This window comes from Atractosteus spatula, chromosome 4 (genome assembly GCF_055471065.1).
Source record: "Atractosteus spatula isolate fAtrSpa1 chromosome 4, fAtrSpa1.hap1, whole genome shotgun sequence".
Taxonomy (NCBI): Eukaryota; Metazoa; Chordata; class Actinopteri; order Semionotiformes; family Lepisosteidae; genus Atractosteus; species Atractosteus spatula.
Window position 1 is genome coordinate 73247905 of NC_142709.1, and position 23622 is coordinate 73271526.

Consider the following 23622-nt stretch of genomic DNA (forward strand, 5'->3'; position numbering starts at 1 on the left):
GGCTCATATCCATAAATATGTACAGTGCAACTAAGAGACACAAAGGCTTGTTCATTGTTTTCATACATGAAACTGGAAATGCCTTGTTGAATCCTATCTTCTTTAATCATTCCTGTGCACTCAAGTGAACCCATCAGAAAATCCCTGTTCTTCTAAAAATAATTAAATGTGATAAATGGGGTCCAGAGCACTGTGATGGATTATGCGCTCTTATGTTTCATTTCTAACATGAGGTGGGGCTATTGGTAGATTAAACTGAAATTTAAATTGGTGCTCTTTTCAAGCAGTTTTTTTAATTCTCAATTATCACATTGAATCTAAGATCATGCCAATTTGTTCTTAATTAACCTTCAGTGTCTGGTGTTATCTTAATGTATTGTAAGACAGAAAGGTTTATAATTCAAATTCAACAGGAGTGCAAAATGTTCTACAATGACTGCATTTAGAGAAGGTCAATCTCATGAAATTCAATAATGGTTTGTGTTCATTTTTAATATCAGGTAAATGGCATTTTAGGTTCCATAACTGTTGAAACATGTAAATCTTTAATTTCAAGGCCACAGCACTGTCAGTCATGGTGCAATTATAAAAACATACAAATATCTGTCCTCCTCTGTTACCAGATAATCTACAGGCAGGCGAGCAGGGGATAGACGACACAAGAAATCTAGAAATGAATTTCTTCTCATGCTGCTGAAAATGAAAATAAGCCAGAAATGGAACTGTGTGATGAGGAATGCAGGAAGATGGAGATTCTGTAATAAAGTGAAGGATTACAGCACTGATTGTACATGGAATATGCCTCAAAATATTCAAGACATGAAGAAGGATCCAAAATTGTTTTATTTGTGAGAGGTTTTGTTAGTTTTAATTTGAAAAACCTGGGTCAGGTTGAAACCATCAGTGACAGCAGGCTGTGCAGTCAGGCCCTGACCATGCCTTGCAGTCTGCAGCACCCAGTACCCCGGACCTGAGCGGACAAACTCCATATAAACAATATCAAGGCAGGTCAGGATCCAGTACAGTCAGAGACTCCCAGCCCCAAAGCCAACATGTTTTCCTGCAGGGTGGAGGAGTGGCCAGGGTTCCTGACAGGCTCTGGAGCCGCTCCTGTCCACTCAGTCTGCTTCAGTAAGGTGCCCAGCTGGACACAGATGCCTACCTGCCTTTAGGTAAAAGTGTCACTCAAAACAATAATTAACAACCAAAACAACTAAAGGAATAAATGTTCTCCCCACGTTTGCATGGTTTACTTCCACAGTCCAAAGGTACACTGGTGGTTTAACTTGCCCCTGATGTATGTGTCTGAGTTTGTCTGTGTGTCTGTGTGTGTGTGTGTGTGTGTGTGTGTGTGTGTGTGTGTGTGTGTGTGTGTGTGTGCATGTACACGTGTCTCTGTGTGCGTGTTCCTCTGTGTGTTTGTCTCTGTTTGTGTGTGTGTCTCTGTGTGCGTGTGTCTCTGTGTGCGTGCGTGTGTGTGTGTGTGTGTGTCTGTGTGTGTGTGTGCTGTGTGATGGACTGGCATCCTGTCCAGGACGTGTCCTCCTTACACCTTCCACCCATTGCTTGCTGGGATAGGCTGTGGACTCCCCACGAACCCTGTGGTAAAGTGAAACAGGAGAGTGGAGCTGTCATGCTTTCCATGGCTCTGTGAGTGTTTCTGCAAAAGTCGACAATGCCTGAAGGGAGAACTAGAATAAATGAATGTATGGAGAGACCAGAGTTTCTTTAAGTGCACACAAAGATACATGAGTGCCAGGGGTACAATAAATGGGCAGTGCTCGCAAGACCAAGGCATAAAAATCAAATTTAAAGCTTGCCAGAGCTAAACCTTTCACGGATCTTTCACCTAATGGAGCCAAATGGAGAGTTTAATATGGAGTTACATCCCTTGCCATTTGAGTTTAGAAGTGTGAGTATGCACTGTCCAGGTACCCTGAAGGAAGAGACAGATGAACCACAGAAGTAAAAAAAAAAAGAAATCAAGCAAGAGAGTACATTCGTATTTTATTATGCAGACAAGGGGGATTATGGAGAATCTGGGAAATGTGTCCATCTGTTGCAGTTCACCTCCACCTGTTTAGTAAGTTGATTAAAATTCTTTAGTGCGATAGCATGTCGGGAGGTGTATCTCCCAATATCAAGACATCTAAATGTTTAACCAGTGGCTCAGAGGTAATTTGTTTTTCTCCACTGCAAAGATTTAAAGGTAGTAACGCCATCTTGGATCAATTTGTTTCTCTCTCTGATAGAGTACCAAAGGCTTCAAAAATAGATAATAGAGGAGGCAGGGACTGGGAGACACTGCCTACTCAAAGCAATATCTCACAGCATGGACTGATGTGCAATGTGGGGTTTTACTGACAGAATCAGGGGGTAGAAATAGTGGAGATAGTGGGCAGCTTGAGGACTTGAGAATGCTATCAAAGAAACAGAGCAATATCTCACACAATGCAGAGAGACGTTATCTGTTTTCAACAAAAAAAGAAGGTAACTGCAGAATTAACATCCCTCCAAAATGACCCTTCCTGACGGCAGTCCGTATCATACTGAGGGATGTATTTGTATTTGTTTTCCAGAGAGATCACAAATATTTCTGTCATGTTCGTGCAAACAGCTGTTGACCACTTATCGATTGAACTGAGTTCATTCCCTCGCTGAGACAGTTGCCTTCATTCTTTAAGTCAGCAACCTGACTCCCTGAGTGGTTATGCTGCAAAGGTGAATGAAGCTTTAAAAACTCCAGAAAACAGGTACAGTACATGACCCCCGAATGAATGGTTTAATTTGTTTCTGTCACCTCTGGGATGTACAAGAAAAGAATGTGCCTGTGACCTTTTTGCCTGTGAGCAGGTTTTCCATCACAAGACATCTGCTTCGCCTGCTGTCATAGCAATATGAGAAAATCTGGGTCTTGAAATCCACTTTCCATGGACACAACTACAGTGGTGCAGTGGCTAGTGTTGCTGTCTCGCAGCGCTGGGGCCCTGGGTTCCTGGGTTCAATTCCACACCTGTGGTGTTATGTGCATGGATTTTCTCCAGGTGCTCTGGTTTCTTCCCACCCTTGAAAGACATGCTGGGTGGTTAATAGGTTTCTGGTAAAAACTGGCTTTGGTGTGTCTGCATGTGGCCTGTGACCGACTGACATCCTGGCCTTGCTGGGACAGACTCCAGCCCCCCTGCTACCCTGTATTTGATGAAGCGGTTATAAAATGGATGCATATGTGACTGTTCAGGTGGTTAAGTCTGGTGAAGTAACTGCAAAATGTTGTGTTCTTTAGTGAAGTTTACTTGGAAGTTTCTGTCCGGTCCCCATGAATCTTGCTGGCAGGCCACCTGGACAGCCTTTTCCTCAAGCAGCTGCTGTAGTGCAATCTCCAGCGCTGTAAAACAGCACTTAGTCAAGCCGGACACCTCCATAAACACGTCCAGCACAGCAGGATTAATCCTCTTTTATCCTGCGCCACCTTTGTGCTTTATCTCTGCAGGTTACACCAAATGGATGAGAGATAAACCTTCATCTTCCGAGCTACCGCAGCAGTGTGCTTCTTCCTTTCAAGTTATAAATTATGACATCTTCTGATGGATTTTTCTCTGTTTCTTTAGCAGGGCCATGTTACCTTGGTTAATGGAAAACATTAGGCCCTTCCAGTACGCGACGATGCTTGCATTTGATGCATGCTCTGTATGGGATCAGCCTTCCTGTTATTATTTAGAGTGCATGCTCCAGCTTGGCTAGGTGTCAATACTTCCTGTGTCAGTTGTTTAACAAGAGACCTCGCTTGTCCTTGCCCTTTAAATAGATTTTCTGTAAAAGTAAACAGTACATGAATAAGTGCTGTACTTACAGTACACTGCCAACACTGAATGAAGTAGAAATAAAGATGGGCATTTTACTACCGCCTGATCAAGCTTACAACTAATATAATAAGAAGGGCACTCTTTATAAACAGACTGAGAGTGCGTATTGCTTGTTTGCAGCCCAATGGTCTTGTCATTAATGTGGACGATGTGTGGCGGCCCGTCCTGTCCGATTCTCCCCTCATAAAGAAAAAGGGAGAATGTAGTATGTCTGCTGATGTATTACCAGTTTGTGGTAATCTGTGGCCTTGTAAATAATACAGAAGAATATACAGTATGTGGACTTGATAGTAAATGACTGCTTAGAGGCCCCCGCCAAGTGAAACAATTTTCCCACCTCAGAGCCCTGATCACGGGCTGAGAGCCCTCGGCCTGTCCTTCCCACGGTGTCACAGGACCACAGTGGCAGCAGAACCCTCGGCCATAGAGCTGAGATTTATTTTGTGTGCAGTGCCTCTGGGCTTCACCCTGGTTTACTGGTTGAGGGGTCCGAGGCCGATATGTGGCTGAGAGGAACAACAGCCAGGCCAGAAAGGTGAGCCGGGAAGAGTCAAGGAGTCGGGCCCCGAGTCAGAGATCCCTGGCGAGTCAAAGATTAGTTGCAGTTCTTCAGATTAGAACGACAGTAAAATCCAGGTGCGGGGATTAATTTACCACATTTCAACTCACATTTGGGATTCTTCCTGAGCCTCAGCACACAAGCTGTGCCTGTTAATAAGAGCTGCACTCGGGAGGTGCCCTCGCAGTCTGCTATTGCTTTGGAGCTGCACGTACAGTTGTCTTCTTTACTCCAAAATGCACAACTCCTCAACAGAAATATCCATTATCTTGACAAGCTCTTAAAATGTAAATAGAAATTGCATGTGGAAAGTAATCACTACTATTATTCTTTTTGAAAGGATGCTTATGAATTCTGTAAACCCTAAAGTTTTTGATTAATATGAATGTTAAATAAGAATTAAATATAAAAATATCCAAAAGTCCATTTGTCATGGCAAATTAATGTCGTAAATCCCATCATTATTTTTTGTTAATCTTGTTACTACTATAATACCATGAAAAGTAAATATTTTCCATGGAAAAATAATATTTTTTGTATCATAAATTGGACAGGTTAATTGTATAGTAATTTCCTCACCAAATTAGCTTTACACTTTTATCTTAATGATGAAATTACTATTAAAAACAGAAATGAATTGTTTCTGCTCCTATTCTAACAATGGAGGGACATTTCTGATCCATTTAAGCAGATTGTATATTACTTTTAGTATAGTACAAGATATCTTTATTTTTACAGTGAGTCTTAGTAACAGTGACAGTCCTGTTATATTATGGTCCTGGAGAGCTATAGGGTTTGCAGGTCTGACATCAAACGTGACCTTGAGCTGCTGATTGAAGACTGGGACTCTCCTGTTTCAGAAACCTCTCCTCTGAAATGCTGAGTGAACAAAAGCATCCAACATGTTTTAAAGGAAGTCCACTCACACACACACAGTGGTCGTTCCCAAGGATAGCTAAAGCCATCTACGTACCTCGATGGACTGTCAAACTCACATTACCAAAAACACACATTTCCCAGCATGCCACTAAAAACTATTTTTTTAAACTGCATTTGCACGGAATCGTAAGGACTGTAAGTGCATTGCTAATGAACTTCAGTAATGGCAGTGGGAACATGAAGACGTGGATTTCACAAGGCCTCTGAGCTGCTCCGGTCTCCCCATGAGAATCTGCCTTTGTCCAAAGGGACACGATCCTTCATGCTGCACTGAACAGGGATTTCTGCTGGGAAGAGCAGGATCCCCTCATTGTTTTAACTGTTGCACCTGAGCATCAGTATTTCATTTTACCTTTGGTAACTGTTTGCATTCAGTTATTGGACGTGAGAAAGAACGCTGTCTTATAATGGCAAATGGAAAAAAAAGATAAAGATTGCTTTTCAGTCGAGAAAATTGCATTGAATAAAAACCTTTACCCTAAAAGAACTGCTGTCCTACTAAGAAAAACCAAGCAACTGTGTACATTAATAAAACACCGTTTTAAAGACAGAGTATCTCCAGGAACATGGACACCAGCCTGCCTGGGAGAGCCTCATCCACACCTGTAGGAATCCAGGTTTCATCAGTGTGGAGAGCCTGCAGGGGTCTTGACATCCGAAAGGAGTAAAGACAGCAGCCAAAGCAAGTTAAAAAATATGATCATATTTATTAATGATATTAAAAACTCTCATGAAAGTGGATGTCCAAACACAAACTGAGTCACTGAAGGCAAAACAGTCCTTACACAGAAAGAAAATGAGGGTTGTTCTGTCTTTCATTTCAAAATGATAGAGAAAATAAGCAGAAAACAAAATAACAATAACAATGTTTAAAATATAGCCAGCAGACAACTTTTCCAAACTCTAGGAATACTTACTGTACTTGGTATGAAACTATATTCACATTCTGACTCCCTTTAAAAGGGGGAAAGCTTCTCTTGTGTTTTAAACAATTTTCTGCTGAGCTTTTATTAGTAATCAACTGTTCAGACCAAAACAGGTAACTAGCTCTTTACTGTTTGTTTAAATATTTTTTTTCTGATTTATGTCAGAAACATGCTAAGACTTTAGCCCGGCACATGAGTTCTTGTGTTTTTATATATTTTATATTTGTTTGTGTCTGAGATCAAATGGCTTTGGATATGGACAGGACGTTCTATTAGTTTCATAAAATATGAAGCTACACTATATAAAACAATGTAATTCACCCATTTGTAGTCATAAAACATAGCTTAAATACACAGCAATTATTTAAGGCTAGAACATATGCTTGCAAAAATATCTTGGGGATAAAGAAAGCACATAGATCAAACATTTTTTTTGTAAATGACGACTGGTTTCTAGAAAATAAAGTGTTTGATGTTTCAATACTCAGTGTAATGGGATACAGCAGACTACTATCAAACAGGCCTCTGACAGTAACCACTGAGCCCTCAGTCAGAAACTCACTGTGTTCCTTTCTCGTACAGCTTCAACACTAAACTAACACTATGTCTGTAAATCTGAAAGTCATCTGTCTTTGGAACTATTTAAATTTATCACCAGCTGGTAGAAAACTCAACAATATGCACAACATGCTACCGGGTGGATTTCAGTCAATGTGATCTAAGAGAAGTCACTCAATTTGCAGTTATATAATCCAGCTGTCACTCTGGAAACTGAAGCAAGCAGTGTGGTTGGTCAGGCAAGTTGCCAGCTGTTCACATCCTGGACAGACATGAGCATTGGGGCCCTTGAAACATTAGAAATCATTGTGCCACCACACGGACCCTTTCAGAGTTTTCAATAATCAGTCTTGTTCAGACTTGGAATCACTGTGCCAGAGTCATCAGAATCAGAGTTCTGATGGGGATGGATTTTACTTTCTCTTTATTAGATTTAGGGAATTTTATGTAGGAAACAACACAAAAATCCCTTATAAATTCAAGAATGGGTCAAACACAGAACTCCAAGGCATCATACAGTATGTAGGATGCACAGTTCATGGTCAACTTTTGTGACATTGGACCATATTTCATATGATATATACAAATAACCTTGGCCACAGTGTCAATAGAAAATAATACTGTTAGGAATAATTTAATAGCACATGAAAACAAGATGTCTCTTTTCTATGACTTCCATTGGCTCAGTTTATTGCTTAGGCCTTTTCTGGGATAAAGTCTACATGCTGTGGTATGAATGGATGCATTTCAAGACCTTTTTGTTGAAGCAGTGAATGATATGTGTATGTAACATTCCACAGCAAACACATGAAAATGCCCCCAAATAACTGAATCAATCAAAAAAATAGTTTTACAGGCTCTGCCCTCCCAAAATACAACTGCAAAAACACTGTATACTCCACATGTGCAGTTCAGACTAACCTAAAAAGGCCCAAATTCCATAGTCATATACAGCAGTGGCTGAAAAGGTTTTGCGACAAACCATGATTCAGGGAGGAAATGTGTCTGAATGTCTAATCAAGTATAAAACTGTCGCTATTGAGAATCTCGCAAAGGTTTGGTGAGATGAAAGCAATTAGGACGTTTTTCAGTTTTCAGCAGAGGAACAGCAATACAGTATATTCATCCTCAAGAGATTTAACCGGGATTATATCAGACTTCCTCATGGACCGATCCCAGTTCCTTGAGGTGGTGTCAGGAAGGGAAAGAACGGACACTGCACTGCCACTTTGTGAGGGGGAACCCCAGCACGGCCACAAACACCCCAGACGACACTTGTGTGCCTCGTCACTAATGCTTTCCACATGTCCCTCCATCTGCAGTGCAATTCCAACACACCCTAGCTGGGAAAGGTCTGCAAGGAAGCTGGATTTCTTTTCCACTCGGCTTCTCTAGCCCCCTGACTTAAATCTTCTGAAATAGCTGCTGGCAATCACAAATAAAAGTGTTAGGTAACAGCAGTGATCTTCAAAGACAGAAGCGCAAATGAAACTGACTGAGAATTGGAGTGCCACCACAGAGCAGCTTGTGGACATGATGCCCTGAAGGGTCTTAGCAAAATGTCAAGCAGGAAGTCCTGCAAAAACATTAAATCTAACTTTACTGCCAATAAAAAAACAGCCCCGAATTGTTTCCGTAATATCTAACGTACAGTATGACCTAGCGTACACAATTATACAGTAGGTTGTGAAATATATATGATATGTAATTTTTTGGAAAAAAGAAACCATATGAAAAGAAGGAAATTATGATTTACAGATTTTCTCATTACAAACCCTGAAGACTAACAAAAGCACAGCAGTGAGGTGCAGATTAATCAAATTATTTTGGAACACATTTTGACCAAGTAAAATAAAATAAGTTGCTTACAGTAGAACAATAAAAATAAAAAATAGAGAGAGCAATATGGTACTGGAAAATTAAAAATGCTAATTACCTTAAACAAATAGCACAGAAGTTGAACATTTTACAAGCATCAATATCTGTCAAAACACATGAAAGCCAGTGTAATTCCAAGATTCATGGTTTAGCTAAATAAAAGAACAGAATGAAACTCTTCTCCTTCTTTTAAAATGTACAGTCTTCAAAGCTGTATTAAAATGCAAACAGTCTGCATTTTATCCTTACATGTATTCTTAATGCTGAAGAGAATCAAGCAGTATGAATGACCAGAGGCTGGCTGAAAGAAGCCTGAGCCTAAAAACTCCATTTCAGAAACTTGTGTTTTTGTTGATGGTGTATTTGTGTGTAACAAAGGCCTTTTATTACAGCTCTAAAGACCATAGCTGTCTACCCAGTTTTATGCTGTCGACATTAACATTCTGTTTAAATTTGGCACGTTGTATGATACCCTATAAAATGCAGCAGCAAAAATGATGGGATACCATTAATACTATATTAGTAGGCTGTAAAACATTATTCACAGAAAATTCACAGAAATTGCACCAACTGGCATTTAAATAAATGCTCAAAGAACGGCAGGGATTGTTTCGTATTCATTCTCATCAGGCCTGCTAGAAGTGAGGGATTGGCTTGGCAATAATGTTACATTTGTTCCCAATAAATATTTTCCTAGTTAACATGCTTGCTTCCTCCATCTCTTTACCACTGTTATTCTGCTCCCAAGACCAGCGGCGCGAGGGAAAAGACAAATTTGCGGGGCCGAGGCAGAATTCTCGCATGGCCTTCTGCGGTCTAGGAGAGTCTTCTGGGCTTTGTTTAGCCCCAGCATTTGATAAATTCAGTGGCTCAGCTACAGAATGAAATGGGTCAAAATTACCATTTATTTCAGATCTCTGTATAGCTTGCATGATAGTGTCCTTGACAAACAAGGTTGGCCTGCCCTGACTGAGAAATGAAATCTAAGGGTCATCCTGTCTAAAGCTGTCAGAGACGCAGTCTGGCAGCATCGTTTTAACCTCCTCTCTCCCAGCAGCTGAAATGCCCCGAAGACTGTTGTGCCATTTCTTTCCGACTCTCGCGACTGAACACATGAAGCTGTGGATTATAAACAAGAATGAGAAGTTTGATTTAGCCATTTCTCATCTGGCAATAGTCGATGATCATATTATTCTCCTATGCCAACAACACAGAATTAGACGAACAGCATGGGAGTCCATTAGGAACCACAGGACTGGCAATTTGTTCTAAACTTGAACGTATTGAAAGGACTGCCTAATGCATTAATCTCGTACTCTTTTAAGAATGGAATTGTTGTTGATTTTCAATTATAATGCATTTTTGAACATTTTAAGCCTTTCAAAAATACCTTCTTTTTTTATTGATTGTATGTAGAATAACTATGATTCTACAAGACCTCCAACCTGCATATTACAAATCAGTTTGAATGCTGAAATTAAAAAAGTACAGAAGTTTTAAACATGCGAGTTCTCCTTTTTCTACTAGAAAAACACATCCAAAACCTGTAAAAATTCTGCTTATTTAGATTTCTTCCTTTGTTGTTTCTTGCTGGTTGTTATCTGTGGGACAAGTACTATAACTGCAGTGCTACCCAGATTAGAAGGGATCTAACAAAATGTATGCAAGCCACATCAGAGACAAAATACACAGGTCACTTCTCTAAAAGGTAACGAAGTAAAATTGAGCACAATGTGTGATCACCTTTCTTTGCAGATAAACACTAAATGAAATCAAAATTGTCACCAGACGGGATGCCAGCATTCTAAATTAAAGAGCAAGAGAAGCACTTTTCTAAGGGGGCCAGATTCAGGCTCATCAGACCCTCATCAGTGGACCCTGCTGAATTAGCTTGCATGCTGTTTAACTACAGCAACAAACAGCTAAGATACCACTTGCTGAGCAACGATCTGATGCAGAGAGGTTCTGACCAGTATAAGGTATGGGTCCTGTATGAAACAGACAACAAATAATGATGCCTGTTTAAAAGAAATGGCACTTTGTATTACACTTCTTCACAATGTACTGCGCTGACTTTTTTACCGTCCAGGTAAGCTCCTAGCAACACATCTGGTCGACCACCTTAATGACCAGGGAGCAGTCTGACCTGTACTGTAACACTATAGCACACAGCTGCCCCTGCTGAACATCTTCTATCTCCTAATGCTATTCTGGGCACTACCGTTAAGAAGGAACATTACAGCCATTCTGCATATTAATTCCTTTATTAATTAAAAAAGAAGCAGCGCAGGAAATGCTTTGGGACAGATGTAGAATATGTTCATAATATTCATTAGTTGTTCCAGCGATCCCTGATCATTTGTCAGCAGGTGTCTTGTTCTGCAGTTATAAGTACTACAATGTGACAGGATTGACCCTGGCCTGTCCACGGGGCAGACGGGATTTTTCTTGTGCTGTAAAGAACATTTACAATGCGTCCGATAAGTGAAACCATTCTAAATAACCTACTGTACATTTCATCGGTACCTAATAAATACTGTACTACCACAACTGGCTGCTGGACTACTGCTTTCAAATCCTCACAGGAATCAGAAGTTAAATATCCACATTTAGACACTCCCTGAAAAGCTCATTTTTCTTCCTGCGTTAGAGCTTCATCAGCCCACACACACATGTACTGTATGACCCGCAGAAAAGCGAAAGAGCTTTGATGTTAATAGTTCTGCGGGGCATTCAAGGTCACTGCAGATCTGAACCGCGTGTGCTTTTATCCCTGCAGCAGAACGCGCCCACTTTAAATTCTGAAGCTTCCTGGTCCTACAGCCCAGCAGGGGAGGTTTAATTTTCCCCCGCTTGCACACTGATGATGGATAGCCGCAGACAAGGAAGGGTTACCGGGAGGAACTGCGATGGGCCTCCAAGAGGCGGAAACAAGCAGGAGATATGCACTCCTTTGGCCTGTGCTGGTTTTGGTGGGCCAGCGTGAAGCTCCTCCCTTTGAGGCTGAATATAAAAGCCGGTAGAGTGGCAACTGGGTTATATGCTGCACAACATGTTTTTGTATGCGAAGTTAGACTGGGACCCTCAACACTTGAGGTCCACTTGATCTTTTAGCAAGAACCGTGGCATCTGTCCCAGCATCATGGCTACATTCTGCTTGGGAACAAGTAATAGGTTTATTCCATGCTGAAAAGAGAAGAAAGAAAACAACGTTTTGGCCATGGACCGTTCTTCAGGTGTTCTTTCGGCTTTCAGCCTTCATTCAGCCTTTCAGTTCCTTCTGGCTTCTTTCAGCTCCACGGCCGAAACGTTCTGTTTTCTTCCTTCTCTTTTCTGCATGGAATAAACCTATTACTTGTTCCTTTGCAGCCTACGCATGCTGACGCAGCTCCCCACCTGAACTACTACATTCTGCTCGAACTGGCTGCAGTCTGTGTCCTGCACCACCCCTGGAAAACCAGATCTTCATGACAGTGGGACCTCTGGGTTAGACCAAGGTTATATAAAATCATCTACACTTTGGTAAATAAGCTTAAGATATCTGTAAGTAGATACAAAAAAAATAATGATTTTTCCTCCAACCATGGCTACGGTTTGTTATGTCTAGAGGACACGTTGCCGTTCGTCATGCTCACAACACCATCTGGCAGAGTGAAGCAGCACTCTGATAGCACAAGGGCAGAGCAGACAGAGCTGTCACACAGGTGTGCAGGACACAGGGATGACCTTGAATGGCCTGGGTCCAGGGAGATGGGACTTCTGGCAATGCGTTTTCAGCACACAGACTTTGCGGAAAGTAAAAACTAAAGTCTAAGTACTGCATCCTGTATACTGTATGCATGGGCACAAAACAAACCTATTGCAGGGTCACTCAGACTCAACCTGCAGCCCTGATAATGCAATCCATTGCTGTACTTTTATAAAACCAGCGAGGCTAATTACTATTTTAATCCTACTAATTAATAATTTAGTCATTAAGGAGCTGGTTCTGTCATCAAGTGGAAAAGAAGGCGCGCAATATGAGTTTTCATGCTCACACGCATGTTATGAGAGGTTAACCAGGAAAAGGGAATATTAGCATTTTTACTTCGTGTAAGAACTCTGGGAATCCTATGACAGCTGGACTAGTAAAGGGAACTGACACTGGACCACACAAATATCCACAGACATCTGCTGCTAGACCAGCCATAACCTTCCTATAGCTGTTCCTAGGACTTTAGTCTGAAATTCTAGCTATAGGTTAGGAACAATTTCCCAGTTTGTGGTGTCTGTGCTGTAACCCTTCTGTTACAGTATATATAAAAAAACAGAAATACGAATCTTAATTTAGATGTTAGAGAACATGCCTTATGAGAATTTAATGCAACCAATCAAATACTCAAGTGGCAAATTTATCGATTTCCTGCATAAACAAAATATCTGCTGTATAAAAGGACAGAAACTCCGGAGGAAATGACTTCTCTGTGATCATGGTGATGGTGGTGACGAGCTAAAAAGGGGATCAGAAAACCAAGGATGGAAAATTGCAGATAACACTGAAAAAAGAGAGATAAATGAAAGATTCCCTCATTTGGGATTTATAACAGCGAGTCTTCACCACTATTAAAAAGTTGTACCAACACACATTGTACAAAACTAGTCTTTTTTAACCATGTTCACTGTAGCTATTGTGTACGTACTGTAATTACTGTAGTTCCTGCCCCCTCCTCCCAGCCCGGACCCTTGCCCCTGCTCTCGCGCATTACTCCATGGGCCACAGCCCGTCAGAGAAGTACGTCTTCAAACAAATTCCAATGGGGATGAAAATTATTTTAATTACAACTTAATCAGCAGAACAGCCACCAAGCAGATAAATTGTCATGCGCAATCGTGCTAAAAATATCCAGGTCCCCTGTCCGCCAGCTCTTGGTATAGACAGCACTTATGTGATGAAGCTGTATCTGCCAGAGTGCCATTATCCCCTTTTCTTCCACTGGCAGATCGCAGAATCGGTGCCCATCAGGGCATTAACAGCATTGGTGCTTTGTCTACATATCTAGATATGTAAATAGGTTCTATACAATAAAACTGTTCCAAAAAAATAAACGGATGAAAAGAATCCAAGACATCTCTCGAATGTCTCCCTTGTGCATAATATTTGTGAAACGGTTGTCTTTTTCCCGTGCTTGCAATCCTTCCCTCGCAGGCGTTAACACATGCCCGAGTTCTGGGCGTGGCGGCTCCTCTTGGCTTCGGAAATGAGTCATTTGCGCTTCAAAGCCGCCAGTGGGACATTTCCCTTTTCCTTCGGTCAAGGAACTCCGCCCCTCTTCTTTTTCTCCTTCCCTTCTGCAGAATTTGAGATTCCTCCCTCGGACGACTGCATCGGAACAACCGCGCCGAGACCACTCAAGTGTGAACCAGCTCTGGGAAAGCCGAGCTCCATTTGTCAAGATACCAGAAAAACAAAACGTATCCTTCAGTTTCTTTGTTTGCTTTTTTTTTTACAAAAAAATTACATTTTCCCTTTCAGCCTCAGCAGTACCAGACTCACCGTGACGACTACTCAGGAGGAGGAGGAAAAGTTTTTTGAATCGTTTTTTTTTTGTCTCACGAATTGTTCCCTGGCTATACCCTGGTGGTGGAGTGTGAGTGGGGGTGGGGGTGAGGCAGGGTGCTGTTCTGGCCACCACTGAAGGTATTAAAGGAGTGCAGGGGCTGGAGCCCCGGTATGGTGTTGGGGATCATGGTGATGGTGTTGGGGGTCATTAGCGGAATATCATCCGGCGACCGTCTCATGGCCAGCGTGTAGTCTGGGGGGCAGGCAGTTCTCAGAACCACCTCGTGGGCATGCATGGAGTCACATTCATGGTCGAGGTCTGTGTGCTTCATCTGCAGGGACATGATCTCCTCCTCCTGCGTGTGGGCCAGGTCATTGGCGGTGTTGCGCTGCGGGCTGCACCTCCGGTGCACGTCGTGCTTCCTCTTGTCCTTCTTGTAGTACAGGGCGGCGAAGGCCAAGATGTTCAGGAAGAGCAGGGAGGCCCCCACCGCGATGGTGACGCTCAGCTCCGTGGAGTAATCCCGCTGGTCCTCCAGAAATGGACCCGTCTCCTGGTTCTGGCTCTCCTGGTTCTCTGTGGGGAAAGGGGTGGTCACAGGCCGCTTGGTGATGACGGGGATCTTGTTGGAGGTCCGGGGTGTCACCTCGGGAGGCGGGACCTTGGTGGTGGTGGAAATGATCTGGGTGACCTCGTTCAGGCTGTGCAGATGGGGGACGAGCTCCAGCCACAGGTTGACCTTGTTGGCTCTGTAGTGCTCCTTCACTCGGGGCTTCAGGCCGATGTGGAGGTACAGCTGGTCTTTCTGGCTGTACCTGGTCCAGGCAACCTCTTCAAATCGGTTGGGCTTGGTGTGAATGAACTTCGTGTCCTGAGGAACTGGCTGGTTGGGATCGCTGAGAGGAGATAAAAGAGGTTTTATGTTAGCAAAACGCATCTAGCAAGCAAAACCTAACAACCTTCTCTCCATTACCAGATATCCCTCTTTTGTTTTTGTTTTTTGGAGAGTACTGTACATAGAATTAGGGCAGAAGATAGAATACTTTAATCACTTTCACCATAGTGTGACAGCATCATCAAGTCACCCTTACTTATTATAAACCAACTTGATATGACACCTGTGTGAATAGTGCCCCTTGGGGATTACCTTTTCTGGGAAAGAAAAGAGCAATTTTACCCCTTCCTTATATAAGAAAGAGCTGTCCATACAGGCATGGTGTTGCAAGACAGGAAAAAAGATCTAAATGTCACAGTAAAGTGCAAACATGACACACATTTCACATTACATTAGAAAAAAAAGCAATTTGCAACAGACACAAACTGTTTTTTATGCACAGTATATGCAGCGTTTTAAATCCATTGTTCATCCTTGGTTTTGACTCATTTAAATATCTTAAAAACAATCCATTTGCATCCACGTTAAATAACCCACATTAAGGGTAATTATAACTGTCTTCCTTAATTGCATCAGTGAAAGTAGCGCAAAGAAACTGCTTACATGAAACCCATTTTACACCTTTCAGCAAATGTATTGGAACAGATACAGTGAGGGGAGGTCAGTCAAATAGGCAGGCTGGCTACTTACCCGGTCTTGGCGAAGTTAGTCCAGTAGGTCATCACCACCGCACTCAGCATGACGTCGTTCTTGGAGAAGTTGCAGGGGAAGAGCTCTGTCGGGCCGATCATGGGCAGCCCGAACACGTAGGGGATCTCGTCCCCGTGGGAGGCGTCTGCCCAGGCGGGCACCTGCTCTGTCTGGCAATGGTGGTAGAAGGCGTAGAAGTAGGTAGGAGACCCGAAGCTGGAGTGGAGGTCCGCAGTGGCCACCGCTGGCGCCACCCACTGGTGGTCGGTGAATAAGGCCAGCAGGGTCTTCCTCCTGGTTTCGGGGTTGTGCCTGTCGGCCCAGTCCGTGTACATGAACTTGATGGTCTCCCTCAGAATGTCCTTCCCCTCCGGGTAGCCGTACAAGTCGTCGACGAAGCTGGAGACAGCGTAGTCGAAATCATTGGCCTGCACCCCGTTCTCGTTGTCCACTATGAGCTCTATGAACTTTAACCCCTCGCCCTGGTTGACCCCCAGCATGATGTCGTAGTTGAGGAACTCCCCCTGTTCCATCAGGATCTGGGGGTCGTCGGGGATCACGTCCCCGTCGATCACGGGCCCGAAGGCTATGTGGTATCTGGCTGGCTGGATGTCCTGGTCCACCAGTTCTTTGTAGTGCTTCTTCTGGAGGCACTCCACCAGCTCCACCGTGTCCTGCAGGTTGCAGCCCACCTTCCTGGCCAGCATGCGGGCGTACTTGGCCGGCTGGAAACTGACCGCCCAGCTGGAGAGAGCCGTGCCGCTCTGCGCAATCGCCCGCTGGAAAAGTCCTGCAGCCGGGAAACAAGCAGAAAAACATGTCTGAAGCAGCATGCAGAGCCCTTTGTGTCGTGTTCAAGTCCAGACAATGAGGTGGGCTGGTGGGGGAACACTGTCCATCATGGTCATGCGCTGATGGGACCTCAGGACTTAATGGAAATGGGGAATATAAACAAAGATGTCGTTGGGCTTAAATTTTACTTTGATTTTCTTTATTGAATAGCAAAGTATTAAGACAGATGTATCTATTTATAAATAGATGTATGATAAGGTAATAAGTATTCCTAAATCACAGGTTTTCAGCAAGTAACTAAACTGTGCATGTCCCAAGTTTTAATTGCTTAGAAACCACCAATTACTTTCAAAGTAACGGGCTATAGAATATTTTCACAGGCTACAAAAACTGGAGAATCAGTCTGAATCAAAAGGGTATTAAAGTTAATAATTAACAATTAATGATCACATTCAGAACCCCAATTTAGCAACAAGTTATCAAAACAAATCGGAATTAATTTATTTTATTTTATTCTCTGGAGAGGAATTCATGAAAACATAAAAATAACAAAAAAGTCGGTGGCTTCTGAAAATGGTGAAATGGTGAGACACAGTGACAGTGCACAGGAGCTGGACAAGGGGAGTCCCATGTGACCGTGCAGACAGAGAGGAGGGTGGAGATAGAGGAAGGGAAGAGAGGATTCTGAGAGTTGAGAGATTATCACTGATATTGCCATGACAACCCATGGGACCTCTTCCAAGCTTGCTATCACTGACACGACTAATGATTATATTCACCTTTCATGTGGTTGTGTGTGTGGGTGGGGTGGGGGGTTGGGTTAAGAGTGTAACAGAGTAACTTCTTAATTTTCTTTAACTATATTGTCCCTTCTGTTTCACTGCACTGTGCAACACCACCATAACAAATGTCATGAACAATGGACATATTTTAACAGTTCTGTAAAAGTTTCAGCTTTGTCAGTGTGCACGTTGTACATACAGTACAGGGGTTGATTTCCAAAGCCTTTTGGTCAAGTGATAAATGAAGTGTTAACTGGACAACGTATTGTAGGCAAGTAAAAGGGAAAGAGTTTCAGGTTTAGATACAGAGTTTATTTTGGAGTTTATTCTGAACATAAAAAGTAGAGTACAGTATACTGTATATCTCTCTCTGTCTATTCAAACTCACAACATACTGTACAAGAACATGCCCTGCTCTTTCACCCAGGGGTGGGTTTTATTTGCGTCCTGCCAGCTACAGATCTCTCGTTTCCAGACGGCTCTGGTTTTGCAAGCAGCTGTCAGCACCAAGAAAATGGAATAAGACATTCTACTGGACCTAGTCAGAAAAGTTATTTATTTTAAATGTAACTCTCCTTTTTAAAAAATTGTTATTTGTAGTGTTATTATATTTTGAAGAATTGAACCGAAAAACAGAAAAGTTAAGAGAATTCTTTGCTAGATCTAGTATTTTCTGAAACTACTATTTCACTTTAACTGCAAAACCATTGCCCCTGAATTTGCACAATAGATGCATCAATGAGCAAGAAGTCCCACATCTAAACAAAGTGTATATGTATTATAAACTACCTATTATAGTGTTGGAGCTGTGCCTTTTACATGTACTATTAAACAGGAAGATAATATCAGAGCAAGATAATCTTGTGTTTTCGTTTTGCCTTTTTTTAAAAAGAAAATATAAAGCCAAATACCTTTACTTGTTTACTTGTGGATTACTGTATGCCTAAAAATGTTTCTGTGAGACTTTCAAATTTTTTAAGTATGAATCTGTTAACTAGAAAAAGCAAAAAGAAATAAATCGGGCAAAAGACTGTTTTCTCTTTAATTTCGGTTCACCCAAACTTCAGCGACTGTAAGCTCAGGAGAGGTGTCATGAAAGCGCTGTGGTGTTAAACACACGTGGCTTCACCACAGTCTGAGTGTTCCCACTGTGCCATTACAGCTGCCCTGTGGCCCAGAGCAATTCTACTGAAGAGTGACAAAAACAGAAAAAACGGACATCGACACAGAGGGGTAATAAATTGAAGAAATTTGCTTGTGACCTTGATGCTTTGACAATTTTGGATCGTGCATGCAAAACACTCAAATTTATTTTCTTAGCTGACAGCAAGCAACTTCCATGCAGTTTTTAGACAAAAGATTTCTGAACCAGACATGCTGAACTTCAAATGTGTTCGTTCACAACAGCGTTGAACATATAATTCACAGCTGTTTTTAACACAGGGCATAAATTGAAAACCTGCTAGGTCTGGGAGACCTCTCTGTATGATGTTAAACCCTTATTCTCAGCCTTTTTGACCACCTATCATCAGTCTTTTGTTCTGAAAATAAAGAAATGAAGAGCTGAAGGAAAAATAAAGTTTATCGGTGCGGTTCAGAATTCCACTCTAAGTTATTTCTAGAAAGATCTGCAGGAGAGAGAGACAGAGTGTGCCACTAAAAAGTGTGATCATGCAAACAGTTCAGAAAAATAAGGAAGAAAAAAAGAAAAAAAAACATCTCAAACAGCTTTCCAAAACAAACTGTTCCTTCCTGTTTTCAAATCAACACTAGAGTCAAATTAAATACTAATGGCGGTGGCATGCAGACACCAAAATTGTCAAAATTTGCAACCTGCATTATACCTTTGGTTGAATTGCTCCAACGGTTACCTTCAGAATAATGGGACAAAGTCAAGAGATTGACACAAGAGGCACCAGCCCCAGATCCAAAAACAGTTATGCGTAATGGGTCACCACCAAAGAAAGCAATGTTCTCGCTGGTCCAGCGCAAGGCTTGAATTTGATCAAGGAGCCCATAGTTTCCCTTTGCTGCTTGGTCACCAGTGCTTAAAAAACCTGAGAAACAAACAAACAAAGAGGAAGAAGACAGGTTATTGGATCAATACCATCAATACCACTGTTGGGTCTGCCATTTTACTTCATATACTGTAGCTCTGTGCTGAAAATGTAGAGAAAACACAGTTCCCTGTATGAGAACTCACTTTCAGTTTCAAAGTTAAAAGAGTTAGGGGTTACTAATTTGAGCTGCAGCGAAAGACATTCAAGTCAGATAATATATTATAATATCTTCAGTAGAATGAACTAAATGACTTTTAAAAACTTCACATTGCATTAAAGAATGAAAGTCATTAAAATGAACCAGATTGATATTACTATAAATTAGTCTTGTGCAGCTCTGTTCTTTTCTTACAAAGTCATGGCTGAGATTGTAATCACTGGGCAAAGCACTAATGCTGGAGAAAACATCTTAATGCCTTTTTATCAAACTGAAACTCAGGGCAAATGTTATCTGCACTGTGCCGTGACTCTGCGAGGTTCTCAGCACTTGCATCAGTGCCAGCGGTAGGCTCCGGTTTGGAAGTGTGAGCTCGCTGGCGTTTTCTGTGGGGTGTGATTTTGTTGATGGCACAAAGCAGGTTAGCCTCTTGCTTGTGCATCTTAAAAGAGCTCAGCGCAAGTCTCGGGGCAGACAATTGATCCTATAACAAGTGGCAAGCATGCAGAGACCGTGTGAAGTAATGGTTTCATGGTGGGCTTGGATGTTTATGTGTACATACTGTAACATACTTTCTGTGTATATATTTATATATCAAGAGCAAAAGCTGGCCGTCTGGAGATATAGTTTGGGTTCTGGTCAAATCCTGAAATTCCCACTTTTATAAAGTTAGGGCTGGGGTGAAAGGTACAGTTGGATACAGACAAGAGCTGACAAAACTCTGGAATAGCATTTGTTACATTTATAGTGATTCTCAGTGTATTTACAATATACAGTATACACATACTGTACTGTACACAGAGCATGGGCATAAATATACACACATGTTTTGGAAAGAGAAGATGTGTATGTACTGTAACAAAATGAGAGGTATCATAATCAAACTTTCTTCATCTCTTTTTAAGCACTGCAAATATAAATTGTCTCCTGTGTACAGGGAAACTGTGGACCACAGACAGATAGTGAAGGAAAATCAGAACGCATTAGAAACATTTCTCAGACCTACACCTGTTAAATACTGTAACCAAGGCAGTTACTCAAATATATTTTACTTCATGCTTAGTTAATGTTATGTAACTGAAATCACTTCTCAGTCTAAACAGAGATACTGCTTATAGGAGGTGACAGTATTCTTATACTATTGATTTTATTACCTTTATGTAATAAGGTCAAATTTGTGCAATGGCCACATACTGTACAACAGGACCGTAACACAAGTGCTGTGTTTATTGGCATGATGACCAGAATCTAGAGGATGTTTCATAACATCAAGGATGGACAATGGCACTTTCCCTGTTCTTGCAATGCACTCCCATGTACATAAACTGGGCTTTGCTAGGACACTGCTCCAGCCCACTTGAGCTGAACCCCTCCTCTAGCTGTATACGAAGCCCTCAAACCAGCAGTGGCCATGACTCCTTCTCAACACGTCTAACAGATGCTGTGTTCCTGGAGCGTTTCTGCCCAGTTATTAACGGGCCTCTTAACAAGTAGGTTAGCTGCTCACAAGTGCCAAGCATGTTTTACTTCCTGTTCTGCCGTCACTAGGGTCTCCAGCTCCAGGGAAAGAGTGGGTTACCCTGCCCTTTCACCCAGGACCCAGAATCATGTGACGTCTCAGAATGCCAAAGATCGAAGGCTGCCCGTGTGACGATGCAGAACCAACAAGCCTCTGCTTTTCATAATTTTCTGCAATAAAACAGGAGTTATTACTGCATAAAGTCAATTTTTGTTACGCTACGCATAATATAATTCAGGAAATCCAATTTAAGCACAGACAGCTCCAAATCCACAGCATATAAAATATTTTTATGGAAAAAAATAAAAGGCATTCATGTATGAATAGACTAATATGTTTTTTTTCTTTTCTGAAGTTTCTTGTTTCAAGAGTTTAATGAAAATAAGCTGCCTTTATAGCAGCTGTGAAAAGAACTTTATAAATGTGGAAAGCTTTTGGTTCAGGGAAATCATATACAGTATAAAACTCAACTAAATATATGCTGCATAAGTAGGATGTGGTACTTAAATAACCACATCCAATCTGGAGACATGATCGAAATGTATTGTTAGGTTTTGACACATGGGGTATAGTCAACTGAGCTTAATTTTAATCAAAATAAAACTTTGGATTGTAAACAGAAAGTCTTATGAGAACTAGTAAGATATTCACACATACTTAGCACTCTGATGACTTTAATACTTGAGTTTGCTTTAGACTCTGCGTATCACCCTTCACCCTAAATGACTGCATCGCTGTGCTGTGCCTGTTCTTTCACACTCATCTCCTGCACTTTAGGGACACACAGCCACAGCAGATTTCACTGCGCACAGCACTGCAAGAGCTGCCCTGAACATCTCAGCAGCCTGGAGATTTTCTCACTTCATGAACAAAGCGCAAACAAACCTCAGGTTTTTTTAGATTTCCAACCATCTATTGCATTTCAATGCACTCATTCTGCATTGGATATTCTGTTCAGAAATCACGTTGTCTCCCTTTTTGTGGACGGTCTACTGTATTTATATACACAAGGCGCATTAATTAGGCTTGACATAGTTTAGTCTTTTTTAAAACATATTGTTTCTTGAGTAACGGCATATGAGCCTCATGATATCTCTTAATCCAAGTATAAGGCTGAAACCGAGGCAGGGTATTCTCAGGGTGAAGAGCTGTGCACTTACAGCAGTGTGGCCTTCAGGCGATGCCTGCACAGCATGACATCCCGAAGTCTAAAGTAGGTAAGATTACTGTAAATCCGCAAGAAATTAATGTATTCAAGAGGGGAAAATAATACATCTCGATCACAGGCATTGCATTTGCAAAATGACAGTGGCCAGAAAGATTCTGCAGGAAACAAGAAGCCAAAAGAAACTGTGCAACACAGCATTATCTGAAAAAATGGGAGAAAGAGACATGCTTTAAACTGTCTTTTCTCACTTTCTTTCCACAAGGAGCAACAACAAATCAATACAAGCAAACTTATCAAAACGTAACTTACTATAGAAATTGTTTATTCCAGAGGCCTGAGAATGGATTTATTTTAGTGTATGCCTGTACCCCTGAGCACTAGTGTGAACCCCACTGTGTCAAAGTCTGAGACAGTGATGTCACTGGGGCACCTCCACATACAGCCTGACAACTGTCACATTAGGGCCTGGGAACAGCACTGACCACAACCCATACACTTCCTTTCCTTGGCTGGTTTTCAAATACAAGATTACTGTTAAATATCAAGACAAAAAGTAATCACAAGAACTAATACAGTAAATGATAATAAACCAAAAAAGGACATATTGCAAAACTTGTCATCTTTTATTGACTTGATGTCCTGCAGCCAAGCAACACATGCTCCTTATATCACCCTTATTGGGCTCATATTTTGTTTTTATAATAGGTCATGAGTCCTTTACTAACTGTACATATCACATGTTGCTGAGGCACAGATTCTCTGTACTGTTATCACGGTTATTTTAAGACTAGTTCTACATCAAACAAAATGACAAAAAGGGCTCAATCCTGAGTGACTTCTAGGCACTGAATTTGTAATATGACTAATTGAAGACTGGCAGTGAAGGCGCTTTTATAATTAACTCCACACAGCAGATAATAGCTGTTTATTCTTTTATCATTCATTTATCAGTCTGTAGAGTCAATATAAACACAACAAAACACCAATAAATGCACTGCAGATGTGAAAAACTCTCTTCACAGACACTAATTTATCCTAAATGTCAGGCTCGGTCTTTGATTTTTTTAGATTGTATTTTAATAATCAATATAACACACAACAGACCAGGTGCTGTTAGTTTATAAGTTTATAAATTAAAAAAACCACACTAATGATGTTTATCTGCTGTGTTTCTGAAAAATGTGAATTTCCTAACCCTGAGGTTTTAAAAACCTTTGCTATGATTGACTTTCATTGGCAGCTGTGCTGTGAGGAATAAATTAGGTTTTGAACAGCAGAATGAAAGCAAGTTGCATA

The 23622-nt window shown here is 41.5% G+C and overlaps 1 protein-coding gene across 1 annotated transcript in view; it reads right to left on the minus strand.

Moving 5' to 3' along the window:
• Positions 1–14185: 14185 nt before the first annotated feature.
• Positions 14186–23622, minus strand: part of nlgn1 (neuroligin 1) — a 123512-nt gene continuing 114075 nt past the window's right edge. The window contains exons 2-4 of the mRNA XM_088914078.1: positions 19267–19479; positions 15849–16638; positions 14186–15159 (exon numbers count right to left, since the gene is read on the minus strand). Of these exons, the coding sequence (XP_088770204.1) occupies positions 14331–15159; positions 15849–16638; positions 19267–19479 (1832 nt within the window). The 3' untranslated portion in view covers positions 14186–14330. The remainder of the gene's footprint in view (positions 15160–15848; positions 16639–19266; positions 19480–23622) is intronic.